General features: G+C 40.5%; 1 protein-coding gene across 2 annotated transcripts in view; it reads right to left on the bottom strand.

The window, feature by feature from the left end:
• Positions 1 to 5,458: 5,458 nt before the first annotated feature.
• PCSK5 (proprotein convertase subtilisin/kexin type 5) overlaps positions 5,459 to 16,404 on the bottom strand; it is a 1,065,339-nt gene continuing 1,054,393 nt past the window's right edge. Inside the window, exons 19-21 of one of the 2 annotated variants that reach the window (XM_086961287.1) lie at positions 14,447 to 14,576; positions 8,989 to 9,104; positions 5,459 to 6,747 (exon numbers count right to left, since the gene is read on the bottom strand). In XM_086961287.1, coding sequence (XP_086817413.1) covers positions 6,632 to 6,747; positions 8,989 to 9,104; positions 14,447 to 14,576 — 362 coding nt within the window. In that variant the 3' untranslated portion in view covers positions 5,459 to 6,631. The remainder of the gene's footprint in view (positions 6,748 to 8,988; positions 9,105 to 14,446; positions 14,577 to 16,404) is intronic. The other variant, XM_086961288.1, reaches the window with a different exon arrangement.

Raw genomic sequence — 16,404 nt, 5'->3', positions numbered from 1 at the left:
GCAAAACCTGAAATTAAGAAATGACAGGGTATGCAGCTCGTAAATAGCTTGTACAAATGTCCTAAACCATTCTGTGATTCAGTAACAAGTTACTAAATTGCATCTTTGATTTAGTAATGTATTACAATTCGTAGTTTGGAAGGGGCATATTTAGGGTGACCCTGCCCAATTACAATTTCTAATGCTATGTATTCATGGTTTGTTACACAATTTTGGTTGCAATCCATTGATAAGTTAGACTCTTCAAATGAGGTAGTAACCCATTTGCAAAGGGGAAGGAGTCCCTATGGGACTCCAACACTTTGTGAATGAAAACAAAAGTTGGTTTGGGGGTGGTCACAGTCAACTCGTATAACTTTTACCAAAAATATTTTTTTTCCTTAAATGCAGTCCAATTTCCGTTAATGTAAACTTACTGCATTAAAAAAATGTACTTTATGTATATACGATCACAGATATGGTCACCTACTGACCAAAGCAGGCCATCATCCCTGAGCTGATATAAAATTGAATAAGTCACAATCTGAGACCAACCTCATGGATATTAAGGCAAGAGGTGTGGCACAGCGGCCAGAGCCACTGTCTCCGGAGCACGGGGCTCACTGTTCGATTGCTGGTAGCAGCTCATCTCAGCATCATGTGACTCTGGGCAATAGCTCACATAATCTTCCAGATGGCCCCAAACACTTGGATACTCTTAGGGGTGACAAGTCACGCTTTAAAAATCTGGAATTATTATTATTATTTAGGTCCCCGGGATGATCGATATCCAAATCATCCCATAAGTCATCATGAGGGTGTGGATCCAAGGGCATGTCAAAGGTTCACAAGAAGACCCAACACTGCCTCCACCAAAACGAGAATGAGGTGATCCCTTAGGAGAATCAGGTGATTGGTTTGCAGGTGGAAGTGGTGAAGGGGGGCAAAGTAGAAGAGGAAACCAAAAGAGGGGGAGAAAGGGGAAGTGGAGAAAGTTTGAGGCAGAGGAGGATGAGGTGGAGGTCGAGAGGTGCCTCTAGAGGCTTCTTGGGCATGGATCCAGCAGTGGGTTAAGGGCTTTCGCGAAGGTCAATTTCCTCTTGAGATGAACAGAGTTCTTCACTTGGGAGGAGGCTGAGCTAGAATCCAACCAGTCTCTGGATGGATGTGGATGTGCTGTTGCTGGGTGTCGATCTCCTCCTGTAGGTGTTGGGGGATGGGCTGCTCTTGATCCTTGGAGGTGAAGGAAGATGAGGCCCTGGACAACGGCCATTTCGGCATTGAATATGGTTCCAGACCTCCTGGAACCGAGCCGGAAATTGACTCTGAATGTTTTGACTCTGAAGCGGACTTTGAGGGTGTTCTCAATGCTAGTGCCAAAGGGATGGTTAAAGCCATAGGACATGGCTTCTGCATTGACTTCACCACCGAGAGGGTGCTGGGTCAAAAGCAGTGTGTCAACCATGGCCTTGTGACAGTGGAGGTCTGCAAGCCTCGAGAGTGATGCTCTACTTATGAATAGTGCTGAGGGGTGGTAGGCAGCAACTCTTTACTAACTGCAGCCGTCTTCAATGCAGGATGATGGGGAAGTGGCAATTCAACCACCTTGGCATTGTAACTGAAATTCTCCTCCAAGGTGAAGACCCGGCACCAGAAGTCCCTTGTTGCAACTTACCTTTGACATCTTGTTTTCCATGGTATGGGGTGTTGTTGGCCTGCTGGTGTGCCATGGAAGCCAAGGCAATGCAACAAGCTCAGCAGTATTAGAGAGTTTGTTTCTGAAGGCGACGCACGCCGGACAAAAGACATCCTAATATTTCAGGAACAGACCAAGATTACATACCTGATGGATGTCTGACCAAGGATATTGGTCTCAACACTTCGGGCAATACTAGAACGGAGTTCTTTCCATTATGGACACAAAAGTCTCTGGTGCTGAGGCGCCAATGTTGCCCAGGAGGGGCAAAGCCCAAAGTGGGGTGACAAAAAGTCTTGGTGCAGAGTCAAACGAGGGATGCAGGATGTTTCAGAAATGAGTAGATGGGACAATTGTTAACACCGACGAGGCTGAAGGGTCCGAACGTACCTGGCGACAACACCATGTGGCGTCGACCCAGAGCGCAGTGAGACACATCTGAACCAGACAGCAGAGAAAAAAAAACAATAACAATTGAGACAATGCTCATGGCCATTACCAGCAATAGGTGGAGTCACTATACCTCAGGACTTGAGAGACTTCTTCAAAGAAAAACAACTTGCAAATGTCTAAGCCCAACACTATATGACAGGAGCATACACAACATGTGTATCTATATCTACACATACCACGAACCGGTACAGGTACATTTTACCTGTGGACTGCAGCACCTAATGTGCCATTCTCTAGGCTGATAAGGAACGCGAGGGTTCAGGCCTACATGTGTAAACCGACTGCTGCAGCCTTTAAACCTTTTGCATGTTCTTAGACTAATTAGTCCCCAAAAGCTACTTCCACTAATAGGGATGTAGCTGGTTCTAGGAAATAAAAGCTTAAGTCCAATTTATGTGATAATTCTGTAGCTTCAGTTTGAAATAAGCTACAGAGATGGCTCAAAGACTTGCTTTTTTATTAAAAATCACATTCAATTGTGAAATTAGATTTTTCATAAATATGCATGAACAGTAACTTTTAAAAAGTTATACTTTCTCTGCCTGGAGCCCCTGCATGCTAATTAGCATGCTTGCAAGTGGCTTGTCAGTGCTGCTTTGCAGTGGTATGAAATACTGCTCTCAGACCACAGAAAAGGACTCGGGCTGGCAGATAGGCATGGGGAAGCAATGAAATGCAGCTTAACCCAAGAAGGGGAGTTTAGGAGGGTCCAGAAACTTTCCTAACTTGAAAGCAACCAGAGGAAACCTGTACATTTATAGTTTAGTGAAAAGGAAAGTTTAGAGGAGAGGGTTCTTTTCATCCCAAATCCAATTTATCCTCCTGGCTTTGGTTTCAGTGGAAGCGGCAGCTGGCCCCAGAACTAATTTGGAGTGGGAGGAGACAGCTCATTACCATAGGCATATTCCTAGGTGTACTACAAGTTCTCTGAAGTGTCAAAAAGATTCAGCCACTTTGCATTTCACTGAGAATGGTACACTGTGAGATAGTTTACAGGGATGCAAACACATGTGCTGCTAAGATTTGCTCTTAGGAACTTTTTGCCCATCGACCATGGAGTGTCCAGGTGTTCCCCACACCCACTGTCTATTGGACTGAACAAACGTAGCTCCTTAGAAAACTTTCTGGACCTGTACCTGTGTAGAGACATGGGGTCAGTTGGCTAATCTTTTTGGCAACATGGACATCATAAGCTGCAAGAGGAATGTGTCCTATAGTGACCAGTTACAACTGGATTAGGACTGGACCTTGGTTGCGTCTTCTCCTGGAGTATGTCCAGGCTCCTGAGTGCGGTCCCAGAGGTCCTGGGAGCCTTAAAAGTGACTAAGAGGAAGTGCTGCAGAAAGTCTGAAATGGTGGGACACAGAAATTTTTTTTCATTTCCAATATCTGCAAGAATTCAGTGGGATCTAGCGGCAAAGGTGTCCAATTTCAGCAAGACATCATAGGATACAGCTTCAGGCTTGCTGTGCTGGAAGATTTTGAGCTCCCAAAAAGACACAAAATCGGAAGGTAGAATTCTTGACTGTGCAAGAGTGCGAAAGGTATCTGACTGACAAGAGGACTTTGACTGTTGTGAAATTTGAATTTTCACCTCACAGCTTTTGCTGCCAAAACCAACTGCTTCAGCAGGACCTCATCCAGCTGCTACTTTGATTTTGAGAGGACTTCGCTAGGTACAGCCTTTAACCCGGAGGATTTCAACTTTCACAAAAAAGACTACGTCAAAAGGTAAAAACTTCGAACGGGATAACACACTTAGTGTATCTGACCTCCACTTCATTGCAGTTGGCCTGATATTGCTCCAGGTTCCCAGTCAACTGTGAACAGTGATTTCTGATTAGCAATTTACTTTACCTGGTCACTTTTTACCTTAACATTTAAAAAGTCATATCTGGTTTCCATTATAAGAGGTTGGTCGTTTTTGTCATTTTTGTAAGAAAGGTTCCTTACTTTTTAGAAATTGGTTGAGGAATTTTTATTGAGTTGTGTTTTGACTGTTAGTGTTGATACATTCTTTGCACACTTTCTAAAGTCAAGGCAGGCTGCTCTGTGCCATAGCTACCAGGGATTGAGCCCAAAGTGTAATCCTGAAACTGTGTGTATGACCTTACATAATTTTGGGGCTTGTAACAAAGGCAGAACTCACATCCTCCCCAACTAATAATATTTTCTGACATACTCCATCTCTAATGTTACTTGGAAGAGTATATCATCGTATCATAAGTCAGAGGCATATGTTACATAAAAAGTTAAGTAACCAGGTCAATTTCATTAAAAAAAAATGTTTTTAACTTTGTATCAATGAATTTGAGTCACTTACCCATTAGGAAAATATCACCGAGATGCAATACATACATTCATATATAAACATTGATATATTTGTTTAGTGAACACCTTTTTATTTTCTAGATTTATAGTCTTACCGAAGAAAATGAAGACTAAAACTAACACATTACCAAGCTGAAAAATATTTTTACATTAATTCTCAAAATAGTTGCAGTAATTTTTACATTCAAGAACAAAAGCCCAAGTACTTATAAAGGTACATAAGTGTACCATGTAAAGGGCAATTAGGTTTGAACCAACGTTTTACATTGAATCATTTAGTCAGTAAGATTGACCAAATCCAGACACGTTATTTCACGGAGTACTTTTTTTTTACGTGATAGGAACCAAGGAGTTAAACGAAGTGTTGATAAATATAGGTTCTAATTTAATGGGGAACATTGGGTACTTTTCTAATTTTAATATCTTAATTACACAAGTGGTGCAAGCAAGATTAATATTAATGAAAATAAAAGACCACAAATGTAGTAGCCTGTTATTGATTGCTTGTCAATTGTGAAAGATTTGTGAGAAAATAAAAATCTTTAGCTCTGTATTGAACCAAGTACTTTAAAAAAAACATAGAATTTAGACAAATACTGAAGTTATCAAAACACCCTTCATCCTATTTGCAAGGACATTAAGTGATAGCAAGTAGACTCTTGTTATTTAACTAAATTCTTCTGTTTTAATTTATACAAATGCATACATACTAACATGTAAAAATTACATCACCAAAGACAATTAGATCTTTCACTGAAATGGAAACAATGAGACTCACCAGGACCAGCCCCATAACAGTTACATTATCGAAGTCCGCTGCTCTTCTCGTCCACTTGACCCTCATTCATTTCGCATTCTAAAGAAAAGCTCTTTCTTACAAATTGAACAGGGCCGGAAACAAACCTTTCATTGGAAACTGTTTTCCTACTTGGTACTTCCCATTAATACCTTTTAGAGTACACATTTTCACCCACTGAACATAAGGACGGATTGGTTGAATTTGTTTCACTAATCAGGTCTTCAAAATTTAGTTTATTAGTTTCTGCTACACACGACTGTCACAAACAAAATACTGACAGGGTCTTTTTTTGTTTTAGAAAGACAATGTTGAATAAACCACATTTGGAAATGAGAGGACTCCATTCAGCCATGAATACACAAAATGGCAGGAAGATAGCTGTAATCTGCTGCTAATGACTTGTACTTGAGTTATTCTTCTGTGCGTGAAGGAAGCAAGGTATTCTTGCAAAGGTCAGTTACCTGTGTACCATAGGTCAATCAATTGTAGCATGAGAATAAATATGGGAACTGTGACTTGTTGCAATCTTTGTAGTTCCAAAAGAATACCCCTGTAAGGAGTATTCAAGCACACACATCTCCAAAACAGCTTAGACTATGTACCTTCATTCTCTCTTAGTGATATAAAACTTTAAATAGCCAGTCTTTTTGATGAATGAAAATGAATAGTCCTTAGGACCACATCTATGGAGATCAAGAAAAAATATATTTATATTTTATGAAAAACACGTTATGTACACAATACATATGATGCAAGACAAAAAAATAATAATCCGTACAAAGGCATGAATCAAGTGAGCAATGCATGGAACATGTCACTTGTGACCTCTCAAATGACGTAATCGAGGATGCAGAACATGGTCCTGCTGCTTAATATCAATGTCTCCGATTCCCTCAGGGACTAGATTCCTTATGTTTCCCCCGCACAATTAAGCCTGCCATGGAAAGCAAACAATTCATATTCGGTCATATTATCTTATTCCAAATCCACCGTGAGCGGAGCAGCATTCTTACAATGCTTCCCTCGGTGATACACTTTCATAAGGGGAAACGAAACAAAATAAAAAAAAGGACCTTAAAAAACAGTATTACCCTTTGTCGCCGTAAAATCAAATCACGTTTTAACTTTTATTTTGGCATCATACACTTTGGTCACAAAATACTGACTCTTAATTGGGGTGCTCACCTCAAAACACCCAGCTATAAAAGGTAGGTTTGTTGTAGTGTTTTTTTTTCCTTATTCCACTTAAGTTCTGACAAAACAGCTCCCAGTCCCCCTTAACACGGAGGACGGGAAAGAGGTGGCCTTATTTATAATTGTTATGAAATAATCTAGGAGTCTACAGAAACAACGCGAGCTCTGGCCGAGCCCGTTCAACCTTTGAGTGTACATGTTCGGCAGCAAAGTTGCTGGAGCACTTTCCGCTGACAGAGATTGTTCTTTTTCACTAGCATACAGAAACCGCCCTCTGCCCAAGATTCTTCCGTTGCTTTCCAGAGGGCGCCAATAGAAAGGTGCAGGAAGGAAGTTGGAGGTTTGAAGAGATTGCGGGCATGGAAGGAGGTGTTTGATTGGTCAGAGCAGGCAGATTTGGTAGAAAGGATCATTCAGGAGCAGGAGACAGCAGAAAAGTTTGGTCCATCAGATAAATAGCATTCAACAGCAGGATTATTTTTTCATGGTTCAACAGGAAGTAAGACAGGGTTCCAACACGAAGTGATTGGTATCCATGTATGAAAGGGGAAAAAAAGATCAGAAAGATAATAATTAGAAAACAGCAATAAACACAGAAAAGGATACATAATTTTAGGTTTGATTGATCAAGAAGAGTAAGCTGTGCAGAAACAATAAACTTTTTTCAAGTATATTGAGACCTTTGCTTTTATGGTCTTTCCAGAGGCTTGAGACTCCAAAAGCACGCCCACAACTGTATAATACAAGGCTGTGACAATGGAGTGGCAGCATGGAAGCAAAATGCTGCATCATATAGTGTGAAATGTAGAGTTGAAAATAGTGAACTCTGGTGACCACCTCACCTATTGCTTTCTTTTTATGCCAAGTGTGAAGTAAGACATTTCCAAAACGAAACCAACACTGGGTGTTAAAACTGGTCAATGGAAATCATTAATTCTGTCCCAAAGGAGCAGAAACAGTATTTCTCAAAAGTAACACTTGTGTGTACTCGTTTTATGTGTAGATTTATTTCTTGCTGTTTGTTTGCAGAGGTAGCAGAGGACAACCCGTCGCCGGTGCAGAATGCACAGCACAGTCCCAAAAACCATCGGCACACAATAGAAAGTGCCCGACTACCTATGCCATTTGTGTTTCGTACATCATGCAAGCATGCAGAAACTAACGCAACACAACCCACCATGCCCACCTCCGTGCTTAATTTGTAAAAGAAATGAAGTGCCAGTGCCCTCATCAGGAGGCCATGGAAGCTTGCACCAAACACCACTGCCAATGACACTACAAACACAAGTTAATTACCATCACACACCTACAAGTTTGACAATTCAGACTATTCCAGGCCCCCGAGGGTATGGGAATGGCTTGGGAGGCAGGAATTCATTTTTTTTAATAAACCTCTGTTGTGCTCATCTGTAAATTAGATAAACAGCGCCACCATGTGGCAGACTGTAATAAGTGCCAGTGTTAACAATCAAGTGGTGGTGCCGAGCACTGGAAACCACTAGCTCAAATTAAGAACTAGTCCACCTTGTCTACAGTGAACTAGTGGAGGCACTTTTGTTCAAGTAAACCATAAATGTTGGATAACTTGCACAGCAGTCTTATTATTAGGCACACACACACCTGGGATGAACATATCACATTCTCTACAGAAGTACGTTTTGCGGCTTTTAACAATTATGATGTATAAGAATTCTTGTTATTGTGAAATATTTTAGGAGCACGTGCTAATTTTAGATTATAATTTGGGCAACCTATTACATGCATGCAGCAGTCTTCAGGTGGAACCAGAAGCTGTTCACTATGCAGTTTATGTATTTTTTCATAACCCTAAATGTGGTAGGGGTGTTCACTGCAACAGAATATATATATCTAGATTTGGAACCGAACACACTGATAGAAAACACTATTTTCGGGTTTCCTTATCATAAAACAAATAGAATTCCATATATCCATTTGCTAAGCATGATCTATCAAACATGATAGGCAGATGCTCTTTACTGCACTACATGCAAAATGTTTGCAAGGTTAATGTAAGTGAAGATACGTTAACTGCCCAGATACATGTAAATAAAGGCATCTTAGGGGTGCTAATAATACTGTCTAAGTTACTAGTTTGTGGTTGTTCACCTGTGTAGCATTCTTTGGACAGGATTGGCACTCTGCAGGTAACAGCAACTTTTAGACAGCCATGTGGGATGGATATGTGCATAATTTACACATAAGTTACGTGTACAGCAGATATCTGGATAACACTTCTGTATGCGGAATGTACCTCTGTGAATCACAACAGCAATATGCATGAGTATGACTGTTTTTAGATGCTATGTCACAGCAACTTAAGGAACATTTTCGTAAATAAAATCCATTCCTATCAGAAGCTAGAATTTTGAGTAGATGGGATGAGGAGCAGAGAGTAAGGTTTATGTGACATGATGATGGACTATTTTAGAAAATCCATCGACAAAGTTTCGCTACATGGTTTACAAAGGGGCAGTGGCATCTGGATAGCTCGTTACACAATAATGCTGCAACTCACCATCCTTACATACGGTCCCAACTACACAGACTCCAGCATCCAGCAGGTAACCGCTTGGGCAACCTGTACAGTTCTTCTCCCCTTGTCCGTTACAGTCTAGGCAGCTGGCATCACACCTGACAAAAGATACAAATAAAACAAATTAAACATTCTGAAATGCGTAAGTGACTATGCATCTTCAGTGACATCCCCAGCTTTATGACTGGAAGGAAGGGTTCCTTTTCCGGAAAGGGGGAGGGGGCAGGGTGTGCACATGGCTGCAGCCATATTAAGTAATGCGGATTCAAGGGACTGCAATACCGATATCACATTCTGGTCTCCTCTAGGTAGGCTGGCCAATGGCATCTCTTCTGATCTACACCATCTTCTGTCAAGGCAACTTAAAAACAGCAGAGGCGCAGACCAGCAAGAACCTAGAAGTATCATACCTCCCCGTATAACTGCAAGAATCCACATCCAAGAGGTAAACATAGCTTCCCCGCCTTGATTGTTATAAGTTATCATGCCATTCAATCTGTGGCACAGCCATGTACGCTGTTGCAGCAATTGCCTATATCACCATTCTATCTGTGGGGTATACAACTCTGAGACCTGGTCTGCTAAGTTTTAATCTTATGGAAATCATGAATCCCCCAAAACTAGGAAAGAAGTGTCATTTAAAAAGTTGTTAGAGCGTTTCTAGCAGACATGACTGTAAAGGCAAACAGAGAAATTCTGGTAAGGAAGGTAAAATATTACTATTACTCATGTTTGTACATGGTTCAGAAATGTAAAATTCCAGGACAAATCCTACCTGATAATAGAGAAAGAGCTAACAATTTTCAACAGTTCCCAGGGGAAGAAAGCTGTTGGCCACAAACGTTCTGTATTGTACATGAATGAGTATTTATATGTATCATCGTAGCAAACACATTTAAGTGTTTTGTACAGAAGTGACTTTCTCAAGTGGCAACCAATCCATAAATCACCCCCCCCCCCCCCCCAAAATGCTGCCTGTACTACATTTCTCCTCTCTATCGCCAAGTCTCTGTAAGAAATAGGTGACACATTGCCAAATTTTCTATCGACAGACTGCACAGCTATACTTACTGTTTCACTCAGTAACTATTAACTCACTGATGATCACCTAAGCCCTTTCAAAATTATAAAGAACTTTGTTCATTCCACAAAAGTTAGTTGAAGTTCACACAATCATTATACTCTGCTTATCTGGATTCCACCTAGTACACTAAAGTGAGAAGGAACTTGTCATGCCCTTTTAGTGTCCTTCAAAATACTCTCTTCAAAGGAATCCATGATGTGACAGAACCCACAGTATCAATACTTGATTAGGTCAAACTCAAAGCCAGCCTCAGCAAGTGCACCCAATATCCCTTCACTCTCAGACACTATATTGATATTGTGTTGAGTCTTCCACTGTTCTGCCATCCAGATACTGGCACTCAACATATTTTGCGCTCCGCTCCTAGGTCAATGACACAAAAATGTACTTCGTGGGCCATAACCTTCCAAGACTTCCCTTAGAGTGCAGCAAGATGTCTGAATGCCCAACTACCACAGTCTAGCTAAGAATCTGGCATGAAGTCCCCTTCCCCTTGAACCAACTATGCACACATGCTACCACTGAGAAACAACCAATATCTGGCTATGCTATGACCTCAGACGACCTCCCCGAATGGGAGGATTTCCAACTGACTACTCAGAAAAACCCTTTTTCCCAATCCCACTGGAACATCAACCCAGTGGTTGTGGTCTTAGTAATAAATGGATGGCCTAGCTATGCAAATTTCATACATGCCGGCATTCACCAGTACAGGAAAGACTTGCTCCAAAAATATAAAAAATATGGCATTTATGCTAGAACTTGGATTGAGAAAGAAACTGTGCCAGTTCCTTCATCCACTAGTTGCAACGTAATTTGGACGCATTTATAAGAATAGAGAAGGATACTTCTAAGGCTACTCCACGTGAGGAATTCCGTGGGAAAATTGACTGTTTTTTCAATCTACTTCTTCCAAAAATATTGATACATTCACAGCGCCCTGATGAGATTCCAGGAACTTTGCCCTGGAATCGAAACGCGTTGGCTTGTAAAAAGGAGCAATTTTGATTAATTTCTCTACCCCAGCAATTGCAGGTTTAAATAGTGGTCATAGTTTGACTTCACTCCTTGCATTTTCTTGTTGATTTATTCGCTATTTTCACTTGTATTGAGTCACTGTCTCCAATGTACATGTTTATTTGATATACTGTTTTGTTTAACAAATGTTGTGTTTTATGTGGGATGTACAAGATGTAGATACTTGATTTAATTTTGGTCTGGTTGTATTTGTCATCTTTTCATGTGTAAATTTCGAAATATACATGTGTAAAAAGTTTTGTAAACATTTTTGTAAATATGTGGATATAGATACGTGTCTTTTCTCGCTTTAAAAAATCTTTTTTTGAAAAATCATTAAATAAATATCAAATAAGTTGTATAAATAAAAATACCTGTTCGATCTAGACAAAAAGTGTTTTCGACCCTCCTTAATTGTGGATACAAATATAGATGGCTAGGCATTTTCCTGCGTTTTCTTATTCAAATAGGGTCCAGCCTACCCACCTGTCCTTAAGGGCCTGACGACTTAGGTTTCCCAGTTCCTTCATCCACAGCTTATAATCCATCCAGTGATGGCAGGGGATAGTTCAATTTCTACCATCCCATTTGAGTCAACAAAGGTCAACACTCACCTAAAGCAAAAAAAATAAAGCCTGCCTAATCCTTACCCCCACGTGTTTATCTAATTACCTGTCCTGAGCCTGATCCTTGCAGATGTGAAGAAAGGTTTTTAGGATTGCAACGCCATATATTCTGGAAATCTTTTATCCTCACACTTCCACATGCCACCATTCTCCTGGTTGTCGAGGAATCATTCAAAAATGTCCAGTTACTGAAGGACAAGCTAACATCTCTTCGCCAGCCACTCCTGCCTTGTGTGGCAACATATTGACTTGCTGCCAGTGTGTCACAGACTGACTGACTTCCTGCCTGTTATGCTTCAATAGGACAATGTGAATGACATTTTTATAGTGTGCATGTGATAAAAGAACTATAACAAAAAAAATGAATATATAGTTAAAAAAAAACAAGAGTATTCCTATTCACTTATGGATATTATTGAGTAGAACTTGAGCAGATTTTAATAAACTACTATAGGTAACAGATTAAACTTTTGTAACCTACTGAGGTAATCCATGAAACCAATAACAGTGGTCCAAGAAGTTCAATTTTAGTAGAAAAAGTATTTCTGTATCTCACTGTGTTAACACAGAACATCACACACTTCAGTGACCATATATTTTAGTACAGTCCTGACAGGGAGAGAAACAGTAGCATTCTTCAAGTAAGAAGGTTCCCAATGTACTCCAGAGACTGAGACTTCTACCTATGTGCCCTATGTACATGGCACATGATAACATGCTACACAGGGAAAGGAGGATTGTACAAAACAATGTGTTGTCTCTTAACAATAGATTAACATAGAACTAACAGTGTGAACAAGACCTATCTTCCAAATTAGACTTCAGAACAAATGTTGGTTTTAAAAGTGCTTTCTTTAAATAATGCGAGTCTCTTTACTTTAGGCACATTTCTAATGCTAAATGGAGGGAAGATGAACTATACAAGTTATTCCTAATCCCATTTAAAAAAAAGAATTACAGGGACATCAGACAGTGTAGAGCCTTGTTTTCTAATGTTATCCTTCTGTCTGACTATGAAACATGCCTTCATGTAGGTTCTTTCTTAAAGCATGCAGTAATGGAACATAGCACTTTAACATTTTGATAAATGTTGTCGAACTATGTACATCACGCAATTTAATTACTTGTAAAACTAAACGTGTTGCTCCTGTAGACGTCATGATATACCGTGAAGGCACATGGCACTTTATCTTATTTTAATCGATGTTACTTGCAATTTTAACGTTTTGATAACATCTAGTGTGTTTTAAACTGAATGAAATATTGATTATGATTTGTTGTTACTTTTATGGATGGAAAAGCTTCCGAATAAACTGATTTGATTTAAACTGAAGACTCTTAAAAGAAATTCCGCTGGGTTGCATTCCCTTACATGTAACTTGATTTTGTGTTGTGGAATCTTATTCATGAACACCAGGGGCCGTCGTCACGAAATGTTGGTAATTTACTACAATATAAATGCATACAAGCATACGTAGTTTCATAGGCGCAAATGAGTTGCAAGATGCATATTCATGATTGCAGAAATACAACGCAAAAATACAAATAAAACAATGTTTCTTTTTATTCCAACCAATTTTGATAGTACTTACTACCCCTTCCCACCCTTGAAAATAACTTACAGCTGCCCTTTAATATAGTACATTTGCATACCTGCCAACTTGAACAATCTCAGTGAGAGGAAGGGGGGGCCTTGAAGGGGGTGCTTTTAAACATCACCCCGCCCCCAGATCCCCCCCCCCCCCAAAAAAAAAAAAATCGATCTGGAAAACTACTATTTACAGTGGATTTCAGCTCGGATTCGATACCATCGTGAGATATCGGCTTCTCACAGGGAGACCGTGTGATAGGAGCCGATATTGTGTATCACAGGGTGGTACCATGTTGGTTGGCAGGTATGCATTTGTGTAGACCTATTTTTTTGAATACATGGAAATTCACACGTTTGTGGGTAGTCACTCACTTAGGAAGATTTTCCCGCACTGAACACCTCACATTGCTCACACATATTACACCATGGAAGTGTGCAAAAAAATCCCTTCATGGGTATGAATTTGCGCTTTTGCTAACAACAAACGGGGGCTTACATGTACAAATTACTTGCACACCTATCTAAGATGAGCAAACACCTTTGTGCATTGGCACCACCATAAATCTGCAAATAACGTATACTTTTAAGTTCAGGATGACACGTTTGAAAGAAATGGTATGGTCTGTGCGATATGGTGCCATGTTCTGGAAAGGCAGCGAAAACTCCAAGGTAGGCGGTCCTGATTTATTAATGGAAAAGGCGGAAAAAAGAACCTGAGCTGAGAAAAAATTCCCCATTATATTTTGCATCCTCATGCACTTTTCTTTGCTCGGACTATAATAGGCACTTGCAAAAGGCTGCAGAATTCGTATTTATTTTTTAGAGAACTCAAACAAAAGAAAAAATAACCCGTTAATATTGTTCCTGACAACATCTTGTGCATAGTTTAAATACAATTATTTACAAGCACATGAAATAATAACGTCAGCTGTTTTCTACGAGCTTCAGACACTTTTGTAGGGCCTCAGCATTAAAACAGCATGATCACACAACTTGTTTTGAACAGTATGTGCCCATAATTATACTGTGCCTAATTATCCTCAGAACTGTAAACAGAGCACTTGATGTAGGAACGGTGTATGCCATCTTGAATTCTATATTTACAGGCACGAGACAGCTTACTTTTTGCAGGTTTTGTAGCCATTTTCTAGGGACTGGTCAAAATAATATCCAGTGCTGCATGTCTGAACGCATCTGCCGTCTTCCATTAAGTACACGTCTGTGCAGTTTATACATGCATCAGCTCCAGCTCCTTAAAAGCAACAGAAACAGATATTATTAGCATACTGCTCTACTGCTGAGCACATGTCTAGAATAGATGCAAATTCCACATTTAGTTGTAGAAACCAAAGCTTTGCTTTTACAAAAAGCTAAAGTGTTGTCAAATATTCTTTACTTCTCAAATCAGGTGGTGCAGAATGACAGAACAAATTGCCTACATTGTAACACATCTCATTTAGAGGACCGCCAGTCACCAAGTGCATTGCTCTGCAGGGTTTTAATGTATGAATAATACTGCTCTTCAACTGATTCAGTGTTGTGTTGGAATCTTACCTGTGCTTAAGATTCTCTCCTCGCTCTGCCCTTTCTCTATGTTCCGTGTGGAACATCTGGCACACATCACTCGAGAGTTGACAGTTGTTCCTGCGCTGTCGAGGTGGTCGGATTCCAGGTTGCTTACTTCCAATAAACTTACCTGAACTTGGCCTCTGTCTCCAGTCTCCTGCTTTCCTGAGTGTAAGAAGCATCACAACATTTTTGGCGACGCTTTCCTGATGCTTGGAGCTGCCTCACTTGATTTCATCGTTTGGGAAGCAACCTGGTAATTCCGCGACGTCTCCTCCAGCCCCAAGTTTGCCTTCGCCTGCCTTCGCCTGCTTTCCGGATTTCTTCACGGTGATTTCGTCTGTTTTGGCCACCTTCAAGGTACTGTCTTTAAGATTTATTACTTTGCTTGTCGAACTCCGACGTTCCAAGCTCTTCGGTTTGCCCCACGTCACTGCACCGCATCTGACGTTGCTGCAACGCTTCTGACGCTTTGCGCCTTGACGTTCTGGCGTGTCGACGTGTTGACGCTCCCACGTCTCCTGACACCCGCTCTTCGTCATTGGAACGCATCGTCAGCCTCCATTATTACGTCTGCAAGGAGTGAACGTTCACAGTTCCCTTTGTTTTCTTCAGCTCTTCGCCGCAGTTCTTTCTCACCTTCTAATGGGCTTTATGACATTACTCTGACTGCCTTTCGGTGACCATGCTGATTCACCCAACGTTCTGCAGACACTTTCACTGTGATTTGCACACCCTTACTTGCAAGTTTGACATTATTATTACGTTTAAAGTGTGTTTAAACATTGTTTGCATTTTCTCTTCGCTATGGCCTCAAATATTGTCATGCCTCCTATGTTTCTTTCCTCTCCAGGTACACCTTCAATAGATTGGGAGGACTGGGTTGAAATGTTAGACAATTATATCATTGCGCTTGATGGGAAAAACTTCCACCCTGAAAGGAAAAAAGCGCTCTTGTTAAGCACTCTTGGCAATGAAGGCCAAAGGGTATTTAAGTATTTACCAGTGGCTTTAGGTCCCAATGGTCAACCCATGGATGACGCATACAAAGAGGCTCTGAAAAGACTAGAGATTAGATTTGCCAAGGAGGTCAATTTGGTTATGGCAAGATATCGCTTTTATACTCACCCTCAAGCTGAAAACGAGAGTATTGATGAATTTGTGTCCAGTTTACGCGAACTTTCTATCAAATGTCGTTTTGGTAACATGACTGATGAGTTAGTTCGTGATCAGCTTATAGTACAATGCCGCCATAGGAAAATTCAGGAAAGACTATGGGCTGCCAAAGATCCCTCCTTAAAAGAGGCAATTGATATGGCGAAGGTTATCGAAGAATCTCAGAAGTGTATCAAAGAATTAGAGCGTAAAGATAAGCCTTCCTCTCAAATTGGCAGTGTTGATTATGAAGTGTGTGTGGAAGGCTATGAAGTTAATGCTGTCTCTAAACGTTTTAACAAGAGTAACACTAACAATTTTCCTTCTAGGGGCAGGAGCAAAGAATGTTGGCGTTGTGG

The sequence above is a fragment of the Lissotriton vulgaris genome, chromosome 3_1 (genome assembly GCF_964263255.1).
Source record: "Lissotriton vulgaris chromosome 3_1, aLisVul1.2, whole genome shotgun sequence".
Classification (NCBI taxonomy): domain Eukaryota; kingdom Metazoa; phylum Chordata; class Amphibia; order Caudata; family Salamandridae; genus Lissotriton; species Lissotriton vulgaris.
Note: the sequence above shows the minus strand (reverse complement) of the source record. Positions and strands in the feature narration are given on the sequence as shown.